Source organism: Scyliorhinus canicula, chromosome 7 (assembly GCF_902713615.1).
Source record: "Scyliorhinus canicula chromosome 7, sScyCan1.1, whole genome shotgun sequence".
In the NCBI taxonomy this organism is placed as follows: Eukaryota; Metazoa; Chordata; class Chondrichthyes; order Carcharhiniformes; family Scyliorhinidae; genus Scyliorhinus; species Scyliorhinus canicula.
In genome coordinates, this window is record NC_052152.1 from 44,151,934 (window position 1) to 44,175,376 (window position 23,443).

At 47.7% G+C, this 23,443-nt stretch overlaps 1 protein-coding gene across 1 annotated transcript in view; it reads left to right on the top strand.

The window, feature by feature from the left end:
- Positions 1 to 21,752, top strand: part of dusp27 (dual specificity phosphatase 27) — a 39,299-nt gene extending 17,547 nt beyond the window's left edge. Inside the window, exons 3-6 of the mRNA XM_038801892.1 lie at positions 2,793 to 2,887; positions 5,393 to 5,621; positions 15,207 to 15,424; positions 18,666 to 21,752. Of these exons, the coding sequence (XP_038657820.1) occupies positions 2,793 to 2,887; positions 5,393 to 5,621; positions 15,207 to 15,424; positions 18,666 to 21,523 (3,400 nt within the window). The 3' untranslated portion in view covers positions 21,524 to 21,752. The remainder of the gene's footprint in view (positions 1 to 2,792; positions 2,888 to 5,392; positions 5,622 to 15,206; positions 15,425 to 18,665) is intronic.
- The last annotated feature ends 1,691 nt before the right edge of the window (positions 21,753 to 23,443 follow it).

A 23,443-nucleotide genomic window follows, 5' to 3' on the forward strand; every position in this document is an offset into this window, starting at 1 on the left:
ATACACAACTGATCTCTCTTATGCCTAAACACCTTCTACCCAGAATCCCCAGGAGTCACATGATATATATATGAAAGTTCTGTGGTTCCCTCTAGTGGTAAGAAGCATTATCATTAACTTGTTAACTCTTTACATCCCAGACAATATACACATCATGACATACCCCATAATCCCTTGACGCCTGCTGAGTCTAAAAATATATTTCCATCTTGCGTATATTCAGTGACTTGGCTTCCACAGCCTTTGTTGTAGAGAATTCCACAAGTTCACCACCCTCTGAGTGAAGAGGTTTCTCCTCATCTCAGTCCTAAATGGTGTATCCTGAGACTGACCCCTTGTTCCAGATCACCAGCCAGCATAAACGACATCCCTGCATCCAGTTTGGTCAGCCCTGTCAGATGTTTATGCATTTCAATGAGATCCCCTCTCATTCTTCTAAATTCAAATGAAAACAGGTCCTGTTAACCCAATCTCTCTTCATACGACAATCCTGCCATCCCAGGAATCAGTCTGGTGAACCTTCACTGGACTCACTCAATGGCAAGTGTATTCTTTCTTAAGTAAGGAGACCAAAACTTTTTGGGGGGTTTTAAAAATAATTTTAGAGTACCCAATTACTTTATTCTAATTAAGGGGCAATTTGGCGTGGCCAATCCACCTACCCTGCACATCTTTGGGTTGTGGGGGTGAGACGCACGCAGAGACGGGGAGAATGTTCAAACTCCACATGGACAGCGACCCAGGGCCGGGATTGAACCTGGGTCCTCAGCGTGGTAGACAGCAGTGCTAACCACTGCACCACCATGCCACCCAAGTAGACCAAAACTGCACACAATATTCCAGGTGTAGTCTCACCAACGCCCTGTACAGCTGCATTTAGATATTGTTGCTCAAGTCCTCTTGCAATAAAGGCTGACATACCATTTGCCTTCTTAACTGCTTGCTATACCTGCATGTTTGCTTTCAGTGACTGGTGTACAAGGACATCCTGGTTCCTTTGAACGTCAGCATTTCCCGTCTATCACTATTTAAATAATACTCTCCCATTCTGTTTTTCCTTCCAAAATGGATAACTTCACATTATCCCCGATATACCACATCTGTCATGTATTTATCCACTTACTCAAAGGGAGCAATTTTAAGGCTGCATGCGCCATCAGCGGGAATGGTGACACAGATGCAAAATCCCACGAGTGTAGGGAAACGGGAATCTTGCCAGTGATGGAGCAAGCTGTGCATGGGGGAGTGGGGGAGATAGAGGGGTGGTGGCTGTGGGGGAGTTTGTCAGTTCTGATCGGTGCTCCCTTTAAAGATGGCGCCCCGCTCTCTGCAGCTGCGGCCTTGCCAACTGTATCAGATCCCACCCTGCCTGACTGATGGCCTAAACCATGTCCCCGATTTTATTTTTGTCAGAGTGGCTCAAGATCTGGCCTGAAAACTCGGCAGTACAACTGGAGAGATGCACGTCAGTTTTCAGTCAAAGCCTGACAAAGTGACACATTATAGGGAAATTCCGCCAAAAACTTATCTAAATCACCTTGAGGCCTCTTAACATCCCTCTCACCACTCACATTCCCAATAAGCTTTGTGTCATCAACAAACCTGGAAATATTATATTTGGAGCAAGAACAGCTTAACTGATAGCTCAGAACTTCCAAGAGATAAAGATTGACCAAATAAAATAATTTTACTCCCCCTTGCTCTCTTTTCCCACTGTTCCTCCAGCCCTACCCCACACCTCCCCATCTTCTAAGATATCTGCCAAGGCCCTTTGTTAAACAGAAGTCAATATATCAACCAATTTCTGTCATGATATGCAGACATGCACTTAATGAGATACAGACAGACAGCTAATGAACACAGAGAACTGGACATAACCAATCAGCAGGCAGAACACTTGGGGGTGGTTTCCCACTATAAAAGGCACGAGGCACTCACAGTCCGCCTCTTTCCACTGGGGACATCTACAGAGTGAGTCCGGTGTATATATCACGTTAACGCATACAGCACGTGGCTAAGAGCTAGTCTGGTTCAGTCAGACAGAGCGATCACACTTAGGTTAGCAGAGAGTCGAACTCAGAGAACAGTGCTAACTGTGTGACAGGTTCAATAAATCAAATTGAACTAACTTCAAGGTCTGGAGTCTATTTCCGTCATAGCTGCATCCAGTTGCAACCAGTGTTATCTCAGTGTGCTTAACACTACAGTATCTAACTTCCAAAAATTGAAAGATGACAAATGAATGAACTCACAACTTGTTCGATCCACCCTTACTTAAAGCCGCAAGCATTCACCAGAATGTGCCAACAAAATATATTTTCCTTTTTGCGACTACTTCTGAACGCTGTGAATACTCTTGGAAAAAGCTCACCTGCTCAACTTTGAGCAATGCTGTGGGATAGTTAATGAACACCTGGGGTCAAATAGGGTTTTTGTTTGATGTCTTTTCAATACCCAGTGGCACATCACTCCTTTGATACTGCACTGAATCATCCACCTAGATAATGTACAGTGCTTAATTCCCTGGGAGTTGAATTTAAATTTTGACTTGGAAACAAGCATTCTACCCATGAGATGTAAAATCTTCTGAAAACGAAAGAGTAAAAACTCCTCTGAGGTAAAGCTTCTGCTGGTAAAGCAAAATTAATAATAAGGGCTAATAAATAATCTGCTAAATAGTTTAATAAACAATGAGTTGTTGGAGACAAGGGGCAATAATGAAAAAAGCAAAGGAACAATATTAAAATGCACATTAGACATTTAAAAAACTTGTACTTTATTTTCATTGGCAGATTTTCCACTATGTCAGATACCGACACAGAAAGCATCTTCATGGAGCCCATCCATCTCTCATCCGCAATTGCTGCAACCAAGATTATTAATGAAGGTAGGATTCTTATGTTTCCAGATTACCTCAGAAATATATAAACTTTTACAGCTTTCCTGGACCCAATTTTAACTCCAGATAGGCTTTGTGCAGGTGGGAAGTAGGGAGAGTTTGTCGCAGTGAAAAAGCCCAGGCATATTTATCATTATCATTACATCACATCAGTAGAAAGTATGGGCGCGATTCTCCCAGAGGGGGAGAAATCGTAAGGCTGGCGTCAAATCCGGGCGGGTTTGACGCCAGCCCCCCCCTTCCCGACCGGGAACCGATTCTGGTCCCCGGTCGGGGCTAGCATGCCGACGCCGTAAACTCCGGCATCGCGGGCTTAACGAATTTCGTTAAGCCCGCTTGCCAGAGTTAGCGCCGGCTGACGCGTCATATGACGTCAGCCACGCATGCGCGGATTGGAAGACCCCAACCCGCGCATGCACGGATGACGTCATCGCGCATTTGCGCGAAACCCGCGCATGCGCGGGCCGGGATGCCCCTTAGCCGCCCCGCGAAGTGATACAGCGGGGCGGCGGAGGGACAAAGAGTGCGTGGGAATCGGACCCGCTGCCCGCGATCGGTGCCCACCGATCGGGGGCCCATGGCACCCTTGGCACGGCCGTGGTACTGCCGTGCCAATCGGTGCCATGGTTTTAAAAATCGAGAGTTTACGGCCGTTTTTACGAACGGCCAGACCAGGTGTGTTTGCCGTTCGTAAAAACAGCCGTAAAGGGCTGGGAACTCGGCCCATCGATCAGCTGAGAATCGCTGCTGGCCGTAAAAAAACGGGGGCAGCGATTCGTATCGGGAGTCGGGCGTGGGGGGGGGGGGGGGAGAATAGCGGGAGAGCGTCGGAACAGCGTGGCCGTAAAATTTTACGAGCCACGCTATTCTCCGCACTCACGACGGTGAATATGTGCGCCCTATGTGTTTAGGGTTGGGGCAGCAAGGTAGCATGGTGGTTAGCACAATTGCCTGCGTGAGTTTCCTCTGGGAGCTCCGGTTTCCTCCCACAGTCCAAAGATGTGTAGGTTAGGTGGATTGGCCATGCTAAATTGCCCTTAGTGTCCAAAATTGCCCTTCGTGTTGGGTGGGGTTACTGGATTGTGGGGATAGGGTGGGGGTGTGGGCTTGGGTGCAGACTCGATGGGCCAAATGGCCTCCTTCTGCACTGTAAATTCTATTCTAAATTTGATTCCTGAGCAATCCAGTAAAGCCAAACACGGAAAGTGACTTGGCGCAATATTTATCCATTTAACTGATCTAAATTAATAAGGATCTGCACCAAATCACCGTGGGTGTGAAATTTAATGGTCAGAAATGTCAGAATTTTAAACCAATTCAGGTTTCCAGTTTGAAGGGGAGAGACACACAATGCAATACACAGAGAAAGATAGATATTTTGTCGTTTGAGCCACAATGATTTTTGAAAAAAAGTAAAAAATATCTTTTTCCAAAAATTGGTGTTAATTGTAATGCAATGAAGTGACTTAAATAATTTTTTTGATTCTGTTTTCTCCACGCAAGGTGGTATTTCACATTTGTGTGGACTAGTACGAAATGGCGCCCGGTCCAGGCCTCGCTGGGAAGACCATTAGTTCCCGGGTGTCGGGAGAATCTGGCGCAGACATGTTTAAATTAGCTGTACGGCTCATTTAAATATGTTCTCTGGATCTCGCCATCTCACGAAATTCGGATGAATCTCGCGAGATTCACATCACCAATCGGGTGCAGCGAGGGTGGTAAACTGCACCCATAGGTTATAAATAGTTGAGACCATGTAACTGATCCCTGTGGCACTTCACTTTATATTTAGCCAACCTGAAAATGACCCATTTATCCAACTCTCTATTTCCTATCAGCTAATCAATCCCCATCCATGTTAATATGTTACCCCTTACACCATGAGCTCTTTTTTTGTGTAATAACTTTTGATGTGACACCATGTCAAATCCAAGTACACCGCATCTACATGTTCCCCTTTATCCATAATGCTTGTTCCTTCCTCAAATAACTCTTATAAATTAGTTAAACAATATTTCCCTTTCACAAAACTCTTGACTCTGCTTGATCATTAGATGTCCTAAGTGGCCTGCAATAACCTCCCTAATAATAGATTCTAGCATTTTCGCCAAGATACATGTTCGGCTAGCTAGCCGATATCCTACTTTTTGTCTGCCTCTATTCTGGAATAGAGGAATCAGTATCACTATTTTCTAATCAGGTGGAACCTTTCCAGAATCTAGAGAATTTAATGAAAATTAAACCCTATGATTCTACTATCTCAGCAGCCACTACTTTAAAAACTCTAGGATGATGCTCGTCCGGACCTGTGGAGTTGTCAGCCTTTAGTTATAACACTTTCCTCAGTACCTGATTAAGTTCCTCTCACCCTTTCATCCCCTTGATTTACAATTATTTCTGTGCTTCATTGCTCCCAAGTTCAATCTGAATTTTAAATGTTTCCAAAATATTCTTCATTGTCCATTTTTACTTCTTTGTCTTTTGTATCTGAAGAGTTGAAACCCAAAGGAATAAAGTTTAAGCCAATGTCACCAGAAATGATGGAGTCAGCCGAGCAGCTACTAGTGGAAGATCTTTATAACCGGGTAAAAGTGAAGTTTGATGACACCAGCAGATACAACACACCCTGCATCATGGATATCCAGCGCGCTCTGATGCAAAAGTTGGAGGCCCCCAGAGAACTTATGGATGAGGTGTGGCCAAATGTCTTCATAGCTGAAAAGTAAGTCTAAATAAATAATACAAAAGCAAAATACTGCAGATGATTAGAATCTGAAATCAAAAGAGAAAATGCTGGAAATACTCAGCTGGTCTGGCAGCATCTGTGGAGAGAGAGATGAAGTTAAACTGCGCGATTCTCCGGCCTCGTTGCGCTATCACTCGGCCGGTACATAGCAGGAGATGTTGAAAATGGGAACTGCACCAGGCGCCAAACAGTTGGCGATACAACCGGCCCACTCCCGCAGGCGAACCCACTCCCGCAGGTGAAATCGGGATCTCACCGTAGCGTGGCAAGAAGTCAATTATCAACACTTAAGTCCTATTTCCATACAATTAACGGGAGCCACCCCTTATCCAACGGCCTCCCGTCATTCATCAGCCTCCCCAGCAAGTGGTCGCTCTGGCGACAATCAGTACTCCTTTTTAAAAGTGTGAAGCTGACGATAGGACTTCTGAGGGGAGGAGAAGTGGTGAGGAGCCATCCTTGCTCACAGGCAAAGAGTCCGAGGGTGCTGGGCTTGCTACCACAGTGGTGACAAGGGGTATGGGTCCCTACGCAGGGGTGGGCCGCCATCGGAGGGTGAGGGGCAACAGGGTGGCAACCTCACGCGGCACCACCATGCTAATTCCTGGATCATGTGTATCCATTCCAGTGGCACTCCTTGCACCATCGACCACCCTTAACCTTCACCGACTGACAAGGCCTCTGGCTGCGCATCTGAAAGCTATTGCTAATAGGGAATTGGTAATCGTCGTTAAGTGAGCAATTCACACAATGCTAGTGGGTTCTTGTGGATGGACAGACATGTAGCAAGTGGGTGTCATTGCCTAGCATCCCAATCAGACCACAATGCCTGGACACTGTGTCTGAACACTGCGGGAGGCAACACCACACGCGCAGCAGCCGAGATCTGAATAGCCAGGGGATGGAACACAGCTCCGGGGACATGTCCACAGCCAGAGGATGGGTGAGCGCCCTGGGGAGGGGACCAGTGCCCAGTCCAGATGACGTTATGAGCGGTGTCCGGGGTACAGGGTCTGGGGTCTGGTGAGGGGAGCCTGCTGTGGCCAGGAGTGCATGGGTGGGACATTCTGGGTGGGGGAAATGGAGGGTTCTGGGGTGGAAGCCACCACTGTTTGTCAGTCTAACAACCTCTCCCAATGCTTTTGTCAGTCTGACACCCTCTCCCAATGCTTTTGTCAGTCTGACACCCTCTCCCAATGAGTTTGTCAGTCTGACACCCTTTCCCAATGAGTTTGTCAGTCTGACACCCTCTCCCAATGAGTTTGTCAGTCTGACACCCTCTCCCAATGAGTTTGTCAGTCTGACACCATCTCCCAATGAGTTTGTCAGTCTGACACCCTCTCCCAATGAGTTTGTCAGTCTGACACTGTCTCCCAATGAGTTTGTCAATCTGACACCCTCTCCCAATGAGTTTGTCAGTCTGACACCCTCTCCCAATGAGTTTGTCAGTCTGACACCCTCTCCCAATGAGTTTGTCAGTCTGACACTGTCTCCCAATGAGTTTGTCAGTCTGACACCCTCTCCCAATGAGTTTGTCAGTCTGACACCCTCTCCCAATGCTTTTGTGAGTCTGACACCCTCTCCCAATGAGTTTGTCAGTCTGACACCCTCTCCCAATGAGTTTGTCAGTCTGACACCGTATCCCAATGAGTTTGTCAGTCTGACACCCTCTCCCAATGCTTTTGTGAGTCTGACACCCTCTCCCAATGAGTTTGTCAGTCTGACACCCTCTCCCAATGAGTTTGTCAGTCTGACACCGTATTCCAATGAGTTTGTCAGTCTGACACTGTCTCCCAATGCCTTACAGAGATTGAACGTTATGGAAAGGGTTTTGGACCCAGCAGAACTTGCCCTAGTGGTGCTGCTGCTGGGCTGGGTGGCCAGACTGCGGCACCTGCAGCGTCTGCAGATGCTCGAAGCTGCAGTCCACAAGTCGGCCCCACCCCACACCCTGAGGACCTAGCCACCCATCAGGCCGAGGGAACCAGAAGGTAGCCTAGGGTGTACAGGCATCGCTGGTCATTTGAACAGATGATGGACAGGAGGCTCTGCCTCAACAAGGAGACAGTGCGGCAACTGAGCCATGTCCTTGCAGACTTGGCACCACGTCGAGGAGGATACCCGCTCGTGGCAGTCAAGGTCACCACAGCCCTGAACCTTTACACCTGAGGATCAGGTTTTGCGTGGGGACGTTTGTGGCATCTCAGGCCACAGGCGTATCTGACAGGTCGCGGATACCCTGTTTGCCTGGGCTTTGACATGGACCAAGCCCAACTGGATGGGCGGGCAGCAGGATTCTCTGCTATCGCCAGGATGCCGCAGGTAATGGATGGCAAGCATGTTGCCTTGCGCTCACCTGGCCATCTGGAAGTGCCCTACGCTAACAGGAAGGGGTTGCACACCCTGAACAGCTCGTGTGCGACTACCACATGAAGATCATGCACATGTGCACACGTCCCGGGGAGTGTGCAAGACAGCTACCTCCTGGAGCAGTCACTCATCCCCGGACTCCAAGGGCCACCCCAGGATGGGCAGCTCGCACTTAGGGAATAAGGGGTACCCGCTGAGGAGGTGGCTAATGACGCCAGTACTGAGGCGGGAGACCAAAGCAGAGATCCGGTACAACAAAGTCCATGTGGCCACCCGGGCTGTGATTGGGCAGTGCATCGGACTCCTCAAGATGCAGTTCCGATGCCTCGACCACTCCACTGGTGCTTACCAGTACACCGCCCAGGGGTCCGCCCATTTTGTTATGGTCTGCTGTGTCCTCCACAACCTCGAACAGCAGCAGGGTGACGAGATGGAGGTTGGTGATGAGGAACATGTGCCCACCTCTAAGGAGGATGAGGATGATGAGGTGGTGCTGGACTAGCAGGGGAAGGAGGATGAGCCCAGGGAGGAACCAGAGGACCAGCCGGAGGCTGCAGGACAGGTGACAGCGGCCGGGGTCCGACAAGCCTGGAGGGCCAGTGAGGCCCTCATACTCACTGACCACTTAGGATGTGGCCTGGTCCGTCGGCTGCTTGCCTCATGCAATTGCCTTTGATGCCCCTGGCAGGCATCCTCTGGGCGCTCCCGGGCTGGCGCACTTGTCGGCGGCATATGCACAACCGTGCCGGCATGTCCCTGGTGCTCACTGAACCACGGCCTCAGGGGAGGGGGGGGGAGTTCTGGGGAGCCAGGGGGAATTCTGGGGAGCTGGTGGCCACCAAGGCCATTTCATGGGCCTGATCCAGGTTGGCACCCAGTGCCCCCTCCCGCTCAGTGCCCATGGGACCTTGGGGCTCACCTTGGGAGGGAGCGGCCGCTGGTTCAAGCCCCGGCTGCCCCTTTATCATTGGTTCTGCCAGCCCTGGTGGCTGCCCAATGCCTGCACCATCATGTCGATGGCCTCGACGATGTTCCTCAGTGACTGGGACATGCTCTGCAGTGCCTCAGCAATGCCCACCTGCGACTGGGACAAGCTCCGCGGTGCCTCGCCCATGCCCATCTGAGAGCGGGTTTGGGGTTTACTCACCCGTGCTGACCGGTGTAGGTCATTGACCTTTTTTTACAGCACCGGAAGCCAGTCCTCCTGGTCGCACTCCCCGAGCTCACAGCTGCTGCCACCTCATCCCAGGCAGCACTGGCTGCCCTGTGGCTCAATCGCCATGATCTTCGGGTGAACAGTATTTCTCTACTGGCCTCCACCACATCAAGGAGCCGCTTCGCCGAATCTTGGGACCGGTCTTCTCGGCGTCATGGCTGCGAGCTGAGCGGGGTTGGCTGAGCAAGTTATGCTTAAGTGCTGCTCGAACTGCTTAGTGGTGGGCTGGCAAGCGCGGTGCCGGCGAATCAGCTGGTGAGTCTTCATTTGTGGCGCAAAACCTGTTGGGCCTCGTTAAGTGGGCCAATTAACATTGAATAATGTTTCTGGCATCTCTGGGCTGAGTGCTGAGAAGCACCGTTGCTGCTAATGTTTGGCAGGTCCAGAAGCAATTTAACTGCACAACCATTTGCATTCGGCATTGAGGAGAATACCAAGAGATACAATGAAGTTGTTAGGTACTTCAATCGGCATTGCTCCCCCAAAAAGAATGAGATATTTGAGAGATACATGTTCCGTATGCGTACTCAAAAACCTGCTGCTGCCAGAAGAGTTGGTAGAGGATAGGATTTGGGATATATATGGGTGGTTGGGGGAGCGAGGTGGGGGAGGAGGGTGCAAGTGGTGAGGATCAAGAACAAATGGGAGGAGGAGTTGGGGGTATTAGGCTGGGGACTGTGGCGTGAGGGGGTGCGAGTGAATTCAGCCTCCTCCTGCACGAGAATGAGTTTGATTCAGTTCAAGGTGGTACATAGAGTACATATGACCCGGATGACGATGAGTGGGTTCCTCCAGAGGGTGGCCAAGTGCGCGAAGTGTGGGCGAGGGCCAGAGAAGCATGCACACATGTTCTGGGGTTACGAAAAGCTGACGAGATCTGGGAAGCTGTGTTTGGGACGCTATCGAAGATTGTGGGGGTGGAGGTCAGGCGGACCCAATGGTGGCGATTTTTGGGGTATCGGAAATGCTGGACTGGTAGGGAGCAGACGTTGCGGCTTTCGCCTCTCTAATTGCCCAGGAAGGATCCTGTTGAATTGGAGGTTGGATACGCCACTGGGGGTGGCCGGGAGACTTGCACAACTTTCTCCAGTTGGGAAGATTAAGTTTGAGTTGAGGAGGGACAGCGGAGGGCTTCGAGGTATGGTGGGGGTTGTTCATGACACTGAGGAATTGTTCGTCACAGGGGGCGAGAGGGTTAAAAGCGGGGAAATTATATGATGCGACCATCAATTCATGCGAAACAAGGAGTAGAAGTAAACTGTGGCTTTAACAGCTTTAACAGAACAATTCCTGCCTGCAACTGTTCTACTACTGAGAGCCGCCTACAGGGCTACTGCTCTTTATACCTCACCTCAAGGGGTGGAGCCAGGGGCGGAGCCCACACAGGCATCAACATGATATATTCCAGGTAATACCTTACAATGGTCCATAGGTGGAGCCCTCATGGGCAACAGCGTGATACAGTTACATACATGGTGAATGGTTAATGCAATACGTTCACTACATTCACCCCTTGTTAAAAAAATGAAGCCCGGCGGGAGTGAAGGATTCACATGTTCAGCCGGTCCAGCGCCCAGATTGGGCGCTGTGATCGCCGAAGCTCTGCTATCGCTGCTGGCCCTGGTGTCGAACTCATCCGTGCGGGCATGGGTAGTGAAGTTGCCGGTGTGGGTACAGACACGGACTCAGGGAACGTGGCTTCTGTAGCTTTGTTCCTGTGGGTCGGTGAAGGAGGAATGGACGGCGAGAGGGGGTGCGGGTGCCATGTAGGGGCGGGGGCGCTGGTCAGCGTAGGTTGGGGTAAGTTGGGGTGTCGGTGGTAGTGGAACCTGCGGGTGCCAGGTCCCGAAGAGAAACCGTATCCTGTCGGCCGTCGGGGTGTTCTATGTATGCGTGCTGGGGGTTGGTGTGTAGGAGCTGGACCCTCTCGATCAGGGGGTCGGATTTATGGCTCCTGATGTGTTTGCGGAGTAGGACGAGCCCCGGTGTCTTCAGCCAGAACGGAAGCGAGGCCCTGGAGGTGGATTTCCTGGGGAAAACAAACAGGCGGTCATGAGGGGTCTCGTTTGTGGCCATGAAAAGGAGGGACTTATTAGAGTGGAGTGCGTCGGGGCGGACCTCCTGCCAGTGGGAGACTGGGAGATTCCTAGACCATAGGGTCAGGAGGACGGCCTTCCAGACCGTCGCATTCTCCCTCTCCACCTGCCCGTTTCCCCGGGAGTTATAACTGGTAGTCCTGCTTGAGGCGATGCCCTTACCGAGCAGGTACTGACGCAGTTCGTCGCTCATGAACGACGAGTCCCGGTCACTGTGAACATACGTGGGGAAACCAAACAGGGTGAAGACACTATGTAGGGCTTTAATGACGGTGGTGGCAGTCATGTCGGGGCAGGGAATTGCAAAGGGGAAGCGGGAGAACTCATCAATGACGTTGAAGAAATATGTGTTGCGGTTGGTGGAGGGGAGGGGCCCTTTGAAATCGATATTGAGGCCCTCAAAGGGCCCGGATGCCTTTACCAGGGGGGCCTTATCCAGTCGATAGAAGTGTGGCTTAAACTCCACGCAGATTGGGCAGTCCCTGGTCATGGCTCTGACCTCCTCAGTGGAGTAGGGCAGGTTGCGGGCCTTGATGTAGTGGAGAAGCCAGGTGACCCCGGGTGGCAGAGGTCATCCTGGATGGCCCAGAGTCGGTCATCTTGCGCGCTGGCGCATGTGCCGCGGGACAGGGCATCTGGGGGCTCATTGAGCTTCCCAGGACGATATACTATATCGTAATTATAGGTGGAGAGTTCGATCCTCCACCTCAAGATCTTATCATTCTTGATCTTGCCCCGCTGCGTATTATCGAACATGAAGGCTACCGATCATTGGTCGGTGATGAGGGTAAACCTCCTACCAGCGAGGTAGTGCCTCCAGTGCCGCACGGCTTCCACAATGGCTTGGGCTTCTTTTTCGACCGAGGAGTGTCGAATTTCGGAGGCGGTGAGGGTACGTGAAAAAAATGCTACTGGCCTGCCTGCTTGATTGAGGGTAGTGGCGAGGGTGACCTCTGACACGTCGCTCTCCACCTGGAAGGGGACGGACTCATCCACCACGTGCATCGCGGCTTTGGCGATGTCCGCCTTGATGCAGCTGAAGGCCTGGTGGACCTCGGCCACCAGTGGGAGAATGGAGGCCTTGATTAGTGGGCGGGCTTTGTCCACATAGTTGGGGACCCACTGGGCGTAATAGGAAAAGACCCCGAGGCATCTTTTCAGGACCTTGGGGCAGTGGGGGAGGGGGAGTTGCAGGAGGGGGCACATACGGTCGGGGTCGGGTCCTAGAACTCCGTTTTCCACGACATAGCCGAGGACGGCTAGTCTAGTTGTGCGGAAAACGCATTTCTCCTTGTTGTAAGTGAGGTTAAGAATGTGAGCGTTTTGGAGAAATCTCTGGAGGTTGGCGTTATGGTCCTGCTGATCGTGGCCGCAGATGGTGACATTGTCCAAGTACGGAAATGTTGCCCGCAGCCCGTACTGGTCCACCATTCGGTCCATCGTTCTTTGGAAGACCGAGACCCCATTTGTGACGCCGAAGGGTACCTGAAGGAAGTGGAAGAGGCGGCCGTCTGCCTCAAAAGCCATGTAGTGGTGGTCCTCCGGGCGGATTGGGAGCTGGTGGTACGCAGACGCCAGATTCACCGTGGAGAACACCCGGTAGTGTGCGATCTGGTTAACCATGTCTGCGATCCGGGGAAAGGTGTTCACATCACGGTGCGTGTACCGGTTTATGGTTTGGCTGTAATCTACAACCATCCAGTTCTTTTCCCCGGTCCTGACAACCATCACCTGAGCTCTCCAGGGGCTATTGCTGGCCTCGATGATCTCCCGCAAGAGTTGCTGGACCTCAGACCTGATAAAAGTCCTGTCCTGAATGCTATACCGCCTGCTTCTGGTGGCGACTGGCTTACAGTCGGCGATGAGATTTGCGAAGAGGGGGGGGAGGGTCGACTTTTAGTGTCGCGAGGCTATATACGGTGAGTGGGGGTAGAGGCCCGCTGAATTTCAGAGTTAGGCTCATGAGGTTACACTGGAAGTCCAGTTCCAACAGGAGAGGTGCGCAGGGGTCGGGGAGTACATATAACTTAAAATCGGCATACTTGGCGCCCTGTATTTCGAGGGTTGCTCTAGTGCACCCCCGAATCTGCACCGAGTGCGACCCAGAAGTGAGAGAGATGGTTTGACGTGCCGGTAGATTGGGAGCGAGCAGCGTCTTACCATGTCTGGATGAATGAAGCTCTCCGTGCTCCCGAAGTTGAACAGGCAAGGTGTTTCGTATCAATTTACCCGGATGGTCATCATGAAGCTCTGGAGGTGTTTGGGTCGCGACTGGTCAAGGGTGACCGTACTGCGTTGCGGGTAGCCGGCGTGGTTGGAGGTGCTGGGGTGGTCCCAAGATGGCTGCCCCCGTTGGTCGCACGTATCAGGTGGCGAGGAATATGGTGTCCAAGATGGCGGCCCCCGTGAGTCGCACACGTTGTGCGGGCTTAAAGATGGCTGCCCCCACGGACAACACGAGGCCGATGACGCGTCCGGGGGATCGGAGCCGGCAGGCAAGCTGCTACACTGCGGGATCTGCGGGCCTGTGAGTCTGAGGGTCGGGCCTGCGATTTTGAGGGTTTGGACTTGGCCAGGCAAACCTTAGCAAAATTTCCTTTTTTCCCACAGTCGCTGCAGTTCGCATTCCGGGCCGGGCAGCGCTGCCTGGGGTGCTGATACTGGCCGCAGAAATAGCAGGGTAGCCCCCCGTGTTGGGCGGGCAGCTGCGCGGCACAGGCCTGGGGTACTCTTTGGTCGGGGATCCACGAGGGGGTCACGTGATCAGACGGGAACACGTTGAGGCTTTGGAATGCTACTTCTAGGGAGGAGGCCAGCTTTACCGTCTCTTCAAGGTCTAGGGCACACTTCTCAAGTAGGCACTGTCTCACGTAGTTGGACCTGACTCCAGCCACGTAGGCGTCCTGGACGGCGAGGTCCATATGTTGAGTGGCCATAATGGCCTGGTAGTTGCATCTTTGCACAAGGACTTTGAGACCGCGTAGGTACTCCTCCAGCGATTCCCCGGGGCGTTGGTGGTGAGTAGTGAGGAGATGCTGCACGTACACCTCGTTCACTGGCCTTGCGTATAGGCACTTCAGCATTGCGAGGGCGGCTGCGTAGGTGGAAGCTTCCTCGAGTTGTACAGAGATTCGATGGCCCACCCGGGCGTGGAGGAGGCTCAGCTTCTGATCGTCGGAGACGGAAGGCGAGGAGGAGGCGGAGAGGTTGGCGACGAAACAGCGGAGCCAGTGCGAAAAAAATCCCTTTCGCTTCCGCGGCTTGTGGGTCAAGTTCCAGTCGGTCAGGTTTGAGGGCCGATTCCATTGTGGTGTTGTAGTCGATTAAAATGTTGTGACCATCAATTCACACGAAACAAGGAGTCGAAGTAAACTGTGGCTTTAATCGACTAGAACAGTGCCTGCCTGCAACTGCTCTGCTACTGAGAGCCGCCTACAGGGCTGCTGCTCTTTATACCTCCCTCAAGGGGAGGAGCCGGGGCGGAGCCCACAAAGGCACCAACATGATGCATTCCAGGTAATACCTTACAATGGTGGAGCCCTCATGGGCAACAGCGTGATACAGTTACATACACGGTGAATGGCTAATGCAATACGTTCACCACATTATATAAACTGTGGACTGTGATTTTGTGGAGTGTATTTTTTTTTGTTGCTGTTTTACATATATTTGGAATAAAGTGTACTTAAAAAAAATAAGGGAATGATGGACGCCTTTCAAAATCTGGAATGCTCTTTCAGAGCACTTGACACAAAAAGATGCTTTGAAAACTGTCCCAGTGCTGGGAAAATGCCGAGGGTAAACCTTTATGCTCTAAATTGCTGTTTAGTTGGCTCATGACCACAGAAAATTGGTATCAGCTTAATTTTGTTTTTCCAGGAGTGCAACTGTGAATAAGGTTCGATTGAAACGACTGGGTATAACGCACATCCTTAATGCTGCCCACGGTACAGGTGTGTATACCACAACAGGCTTTTATGCAGGAATGGAAATTCAGTACCTCGGAATCGAAGCGGATGACTTCCCTGACTTTGACCTGTCCAAACACTTCCGTAAGGCTGCAGAGTTTATGGATGAAGCACTTCTGACATGCAGAGGTAAGCAGTGATTCAGATTCTCAATACTAATCAAACCAGGGCATAGTAAAATATGGCACAGCCCCAGAAGTGATCTATGTATATGAATATGTAAATATAGTACAGTCAATTCAACACTTCATGACTCACTATCAGATGGTATAAGAAAGACTTCCCCTCTTTTTCTGAAAATGTGCTTCAGGAGAGTGAACAGACAAGAATAGCTGGAGAGAGAGAAGTTATATAAGTTATTTCATTATTACATTGTATAGTTAGTTATCTTTACTGTATTTTATTTCTTTTACTAGTTGAGTGTTAAGTACAAAGGACTCACAAATATTATTTATATTTCCCATTAAATTAGTTCATCTTTAAAAGAAGACTATTGTTTTATTTCATCAACTCAGCTGGTTCAAAGAGTAATATATATATTACGTAAAGTAACATAACAGCCCCGACCGACATTGGCCTCCGTTAAGTGGATCTGATGTCCTCGATGTTGTGGAGTTGCCCGACACAGCCCAATATATATTCGTATAATAGGTTAATGCTAGCAATGTATCCCATCTATGATTTGATATATGAACTAGATATTATATATTTCGCAGGTATCCTCATGTATGCTTCTCAGGTAGCCAAACTTTTTACATATTAGTTAAATGAGGCCAGAATGCAACTTTGATCATTTTAGAACAAAGAAAAGTACAGCACAGGAACAGGCCCTTCGGCCCTTCAAGCCTGTGCCGACCATGCTGCCCGTCTAAACTAAAATCTTCTACCCTTCTGGATTCCATATCCCTCTATTCCCATCCTATTCATGTATTTGTCAAGATGCCCCTTAAACGTCACTATCGTCCCTGCTTCCACCATCTTCTCCGGCAGCGAGTTCCAGGCACCCACTACCCTCTGTGTAAAAATAATTGCCTTGCACATCTCCTCTAAACCTTGCCCCTCACATCTTAAACCTATGCCCCCTGGTAATTGACCCCTCTACCCTGGGAAAAAGCCTCTGACTATCCACTCTGTCTATGCCCCTCATAATTTTGTAGACCTCTTACCAGGCCATCCCTCAAACTTCATTGTTTCAATGAGAACAAATCGAGTTTATTCAAACTCTCCTCATAGTGAATGCCCTCCATACCAGGCAACATCCTGGTAAATCTCTTCTGCACCCTCTCTAAAGCCTCCACATCCTTCTGGTAGTGTGGCGACCAGAATTGAACACTATACTCCAAGTATATTTTATATTAAAGACAGCCAGTAAATATGCAAAGCAAGAGTTATTGTTCACCACAATCCAAGTTATGTATCATCTGCAACCTTTGAAATTCTACCCTGAGTACACTTGTGCAGATAATTAATCTGTATCAAAGAGAGCCCTAACATTGATCCATGAAGGATATCATTGTTGCTTCCCTCCAGTCTTAAAACAATTTTTCACTATTATTTTCTATCTAATAGCCAATCTTTATATGCTATCCTCATCTACCCTGTTACTTCATCTAAAAAATTGATAATGTTACTCAAACATGATTTGCCTTTAACAAATCTGTGCTGTCTTTCATTTGTTAGTCCATACTTTTCCCAATGCCAATTAATTTTTTCACAGAATATTGTCTCTGAAAGTTTCCCCACCAACGACATTGGGCTGACTTACCTGCAGTTGTTGGGTTTATCCCTCTCCTCATTTTTAAACAGCACTGTATCATTTGCAATATTCAAGTCCTCTGGCACCATCTCCATCTCAATGGGTCGATTGGAAGATTATAAAAACAGGAATAAGCCATTCAGCCCCTCAATTCTGTTCTGCCCTTCATTGGGATCCCCATGTCCCTTAATAGATTTTTGTTAACCAAAGCTATCAATCACAAATTTAAAATGACCTGGCAACAAATGTCACTCACAGAAAAGAGTTTCAAATTTTTAATGCCCTCTGTGTAAAAGTGTTTCCTAGCTTCATTCATGAAAAATCTGGTTCAAATATTCATGTCCCTTAATTGTAGACACCTACAGTCAGCAGAAATAATTTCTCTCTATCTCCACCTTATTAATCTCGCTTAGAGTTCCATTTGAAAAACTTGGATCAAATCATCCCATATTGTTGGGCATTTGATAAGGTGCCATACAAATGGTTAATGCACTCTTCACCACCGTGAAACCAGCGGTGGGGGTGCGCCATTGGCAGGACTGAAATATCCCATCAATGTGGACGGTCGGTAGATTCCGGCCAAGGTGTTTGACAAAGAACCAGAGGAAACACGAGGAGACCTTTTTTTGCACATAGCTACTTTTTATGCTCTTTAGTGCACAGTTTTAATTGCTATTTAAAACAAATTTATCAGCAATATTCAGATGAAAATTGGACAAATATTTAAGGGAAGTAAATTGTGGGGCTCTGGGGAAAGAGCAGAGCAGTGATATCTACCAAAGAACCAGCAAAATGGGCAAAATGTTCTCCTCTGTATGTAACTTTCCATGAAACTAAATTTGCTCCTCTATCTCATTCACATTAACTAGCTCCTCTATTTTACCTAATTTCTAATTAAATACTGTCTGTGGCAGTTGAACTACACAACCCCTTTCCAGTGTCTGAATAGTTCAATCAATCAATATTGCCTGCGACCAACCCCCTTTTTTATCTTGCAGAGAGCTCTCTGTTATTACCACTATCATAACTTTTACACCAACATACTTGTTCACTAATTTGCTTACCACTCTCATTGCATTTATGTACTTGCACTCCAAACCCATCTTAGACTGCTGCAGCTTTATCCCTTGTCTAGTCTCTCCTATTTATGAATTGTTCTTTAGTCCAGTGCTATTTGCCTCTCACAGTCCTTTGTGCACTTTCTTTTTCCTCTTTAATATTTCATCCTGGTGCCTTTCCCCTTCCAAATGAATTTAAACATTCCCCCCCATCATTAGTCAATCAGCCTGCAAGGATATTGCTCCCAGCAGTGTTGAGGTGCAACCTGTCATCTTTGAACAGGTACCTCTTGGTCCCAATGCCCAGGAGCCTGAAACATTTCTTCAGCCCTGCATTGGCCTGTTTTATCCTATTATTCCTATTTCAATAACACAAGGCAATGGGAGTAATCATGTCTTTGTACTTCCACCCTAGCTACTAAAATTCTGACCTCAACCACTTTCTTCCTTGTCATTGACTCGTACATATAAGTGTATCTCTTCCATGCATATGTTACAATTCTTACAAGAGAAGTAAAATAACATCAAAACATTCATTTCTTTCCTTTTTCCACAGGTAAAGTTTTGGTTTGCAGTGTCATGGGAGTCAGTCGATCAGCAGCCCTAGTGGCAGCCTACCTTATGATCTTCCACTATATGACAATCATGGAGGCATTAATGACTCTACGTAAAAAACGTCCAGTCTTGCCAAATGAGGGTTTTTTGATGCAGCTTAGGGAACTAAATGAAAATCTTTTGGAAGAACGTGGCCAGTATGATCCTGATGATGATGATGATGAGACTCTAAGCCAATGTTCTGTCATAGAAGCAAAAGCCCATTCTGTCTCTGTAGCTGAAGAGGAGAGTCAAAGCATCATGGGTGCAGAAGCACATTCTATCATGGTGGAAGAGGAAGACACAAATAGCTTAATTGCGAGTAGTTTAATGAGCTCTGCAGCAAAAACAAGTGTTGCTTCCAAAAGGCCACCATTAATTGATGAAGCTGAAGAAGAAAGGATTTATGAAGAGTGGAGAGCAAAACAAGGTTTGTCACCAATAGAACAAACCAAGAAACCGAGAGAGGATGGACCCAAACTTCCTGAAGATCTTGAGGAAGAGAATAATGTTGATTGGCTAATTAGGGAATGGCAAAGTAAAAATGAAAAGTTTGAATTGGATCCATGTTGGCTGCCTGAACGACTTAGCCACAATGAAGAAGACAGAGGATCCATTGTTGCAGGAAGCAGACAATGTCTTGCCAGTAAACATGATGACACCATGAGTGTTGACAGCCTTGACAGTGATCTTCTCCGTCAACATTTAGAGGAGTGCTTAAACAAACCAAGGAGAACTCGAAATGACTCCTTGTCCACTGAAGCCAGCACTTGGGATATGTGGGATGAACGGTTGCTTGAGATCAGCAAGAAAGCTGCAAGAGGTGATGACAACAGTAGCATAGCTTCTTTTAGCTACGGTGAAAAAAGAAGGGACCTAGATGAGGAAAGTTCTGCATTCTCAGAAACTAGTTCTTTGTTCAACTTCTGCAAGAAGAACAAAGACAAGCTCACCCCTCTCGAAAGGTGGCGTATCAAACGGATACAATTTGGATGGAACAAAAAAGATTCCAAAGCAGATGATGAGAACAAAACTGAAGAAAATGAGGAGGGGGATGAAGGAGGACTAAAATCACTTGCTGATGTCAACCTGACTTCTTATCAGAGCTGGAAGTTGAAACACCAGAAAAAACTGGGCAATGAAAACAAAAATGAGATCATTGATCTGGCAAAAGATGAAGATATTACATCCAAGAGAACTAAGCAAAGACGTGCCGAGGTCTTGGAACGTTCCAAACGAACATTGGAAGAGAGTAAGTCCTTATCTGAGTGTGAGACAGAGAGTTCCATTAGCGGGAGCATTCCACTGTCTATTTTTGGATGCAGAATGTCTGATAGAAATGTAAGTGATGATGCTGCCTCGATGTTAAGCATACAGACTAGTGGAACTTCAACGTCTAGAGCCAGAACTGCCTCAACTACTGCAGTGCCTATGCCACCATTGCAAGTAAATGCTGATGCCACTGTTTCACTTTCTAGCATTCAGGATTGGATTGCTTCTGTGGTTAATGAGCAAATTGCAATAAAGCAAACTGAGATCTTGGCCACTGCCTCAATATTAGACAAAAACCTCCAACAAGGGGCCACTGGAAGATATGCAGAAGATGACAACATTTCACTTCTCAGCATGCAAACTGGAAGTGCCTGTGCTAGTTCACTGCTGGGGCCTAAAGCAGCCCACAGCACCAGTACTCAGTCTGTCTTGTCAGGCAGCAGTCTATCTAGCTTCAGGTCAGGCAGCAGTCTATCTAGCTTCAGGTCAGAAGGCTTCAAATCAAAGGAGAAGATTACAAAAACAAGCAAGCCACTTTATAGCTTGTTTGCAGATGAAGTTAATCTTAAAATGTTAGACTCCAAGAACAAGGAAATAAAAAGTGAAATGAAAGTTAAGATGGATGCGTACAAAAAAGAAAAGGTTGCTGTTGACAATAAACGCAGCACATTATTTAAAAAGAAGAAGAAGGATGAAAGTGGAGATGAGGATTTGGCTGAAACAAATTCAGAATGTTTTTCCTATTCAGGAGCAGATAGGTTTGACACAAGTTCCAATATTTCAGATAATCGTTTATTCACAGGCATCAGCACACCAACTTCAGCTACCAATATGCATAAATGGCTTCGAAATGTGAGGGAAGTATCTGTTGATGACAAATCCTTAACAAGTGACCAGGTTATGAATAAAGAAACAAAGTTCAATCGGGCTTCTTATCTGCATGAACCTGAAAGTGGGCTGTTGCCAAATCACCAATTGGATGCAGCAAAAGGTTCAGCTTCATTGTATATTACAAGAGATGTTGATTTGAAAACACCACTCGCAAGTTCTGAAGAATATACATCTAGAAGATTTGCTTCTTCCTACAAATCAAATATTGATGATGACAATGTAACTAAATCAAAATATTCCACCCCATCACCTGACTCTAATTTCCGAAGGCTAAAGGCTAATGAAGCTGGTAGTTCCAGAGAATTGTCCCCTATTGAAACACAGCATTCATATGTTGGTTTTCAGCCATCAGACCAACCAACTCACCTTTTCCCAAGGAGATCTTGCTTGCGCCAAACAGAGACAGAACTAAATGCCCATGATCATGAAGATACCCTGGAGACGCATACAAAGAGAACATTTAAGCAGAGTTTTGCAAATGTAGAGGAACAGGCCAGTGCAAAAGGTAATAACAGTGACCTTGAAAATTCTTCAGCAAAGAAAGGTATGAAGTCTGTATCAGAAAACAACATTGAAGATGATGATGAGATTATAGCTGCTTGGAGGAGCCGTCAAGAAAGCAGAATCAAGGATAAAAAAAGGCGCCAAAGAGAATAAATGTAATAATCGCTGGTATAATAGAATTAATGAATGAGAAGCTGTGTATGTGCAATTGAATTGGTATGTACAACAGAATTAAAGCCAATTTTAACAACTTAACAACCCTCTGACCCCACCAAACCTGGCGACAGCAGTGTAATGCAATGCAAATTTTAAACTTTCTGTTCATGTTTGAAAGAAATATGTTTTACAATCCTTGAGTGGAAATAAAACCCATATCAATATATACGTTTTTGTTTAAATGAGTACCTCTTCATTTAACTTTGCTTTGGAATGTCTTTAGCATCCAGCTTCCATTTATAAAGCAGTTATGTGGTGATTTTAAGACAGAATCCAGCTGGGATGCCATTAAAATGGAGCACTTCCATATACCTGCTTCATTCGCACTGACTTGAGTTTTTAACACTGCTGCTTTTGGGGGGCAGTTGAAGCGGGAGCCTCAGTGCATATTGGGATCCTTATTTTTTGCTACACACTGAATAAAGGAGTTCAGTGTGAAACATCTTGGGGACACTTTGTGAACACGCTGCAGATTTTCAAAGCACAATGTTCAAAGGACAGAACATTGGTACATTTGTGTTTTTTGTTATGGCTTTGCATGCACTGAGTGCAACATCTGATCCATGGTCGACACCATTTGTTTGGTCTTGTTCCCTGATGTCCATCTGGACTAAGAGGCACAGGGGGTCTTTCCTCTATTAACTCAGAATTGTTTGTTGATTGGGGGATGGTCATTGCTCTTACCATTGACTTCAGGCAGGGCACGACTGTTGCCTTCATTTGCTCCTGGGAGTCTGAGTTATGAATGATCGACTTGCCGCCTGCAGTTATTCTAAGATTACCTTAAGATCATATAATGCATTACACCTACAAGAAAAGTACCAATTTAAATCACTCATTCATTTTATTACTTTATATTTTTCTAGCATTGCAATTTTACAGTTTGAAAATAAACGTCTATTTCTAAGGATCTAATTTGGCAGCAAAAGCACTTTTTTTAATGAAGATGGAATATGTGATTTCAGGATCAGGGGCATATAGCAGTGTGTTTCTCAAACTGGGTTCCATGGACCCTTGGGGTTTGTAAAAGAATCAGGCTGAGTGAGAGCCAGGAACAAAGTGCAAGCCGCCACATGTGCAGCACAGAGTGGGCTGGCTTTGTTAGTCTAAAAGGGAGGCATGCAAGGAGCGGCACTGAGAGTGACAGGAAGATTGCCAGGTTGACCCATTGTTGCCAAACTTGATGGTGGTTGCCAGGTGAGCTCAGTCTTACACAAGAGAGGGAGGTTTAAACAAATATATTTGCATCATAATCCCAAAAGCTACCAAAATACAAGTTTTGTGAGGTGTGTTCTGAGAATTACATTGTATTATAATTTAGATGGGGAAACTTCAAACCAAAATGTTTGAGAAGCACTGACAAAACGGGCGGCATGATGGCACAGTGGTTCGCACTGAAGCCTCACAGCTCCAGGGACCCGAATTCAATTCTGGCCTTGGGTAGCTGTCTGTGGAGCTTGCGCTTTCTCCCTGTGTCTGTATGGGTTTCCTCCGGGTGCTCCGGTTTCCTCCCACAGTCCATAGATGTGCAGGTTAGGTGGACTGGCCATGCTAAATTGCCCTTTAGTGTCCAAGAAGGTTAGGTGAGGACTTGCGGTGGTGGTCAGGTGAATGGTCACACATTTGGTGGCTTCGCTCGTGGTGGAATTTTTGGACCTTTTCCCTGGCTAACGGATGGATCTTCTGATTCAAAAATGTGCAGGAGGGATGATAAGAGAGAGTTTCCCACCGGTGGATGGAGGTGTGGACCAGAAGTGGCCAAAAAAGAAGGAAACAGTTTGTGATAGCTGAAGTGGCGACACAGGAGAAGATGGTGGAGGGTCAGGGATCTGTCCTACCCTCTCCATGGTCGACGGA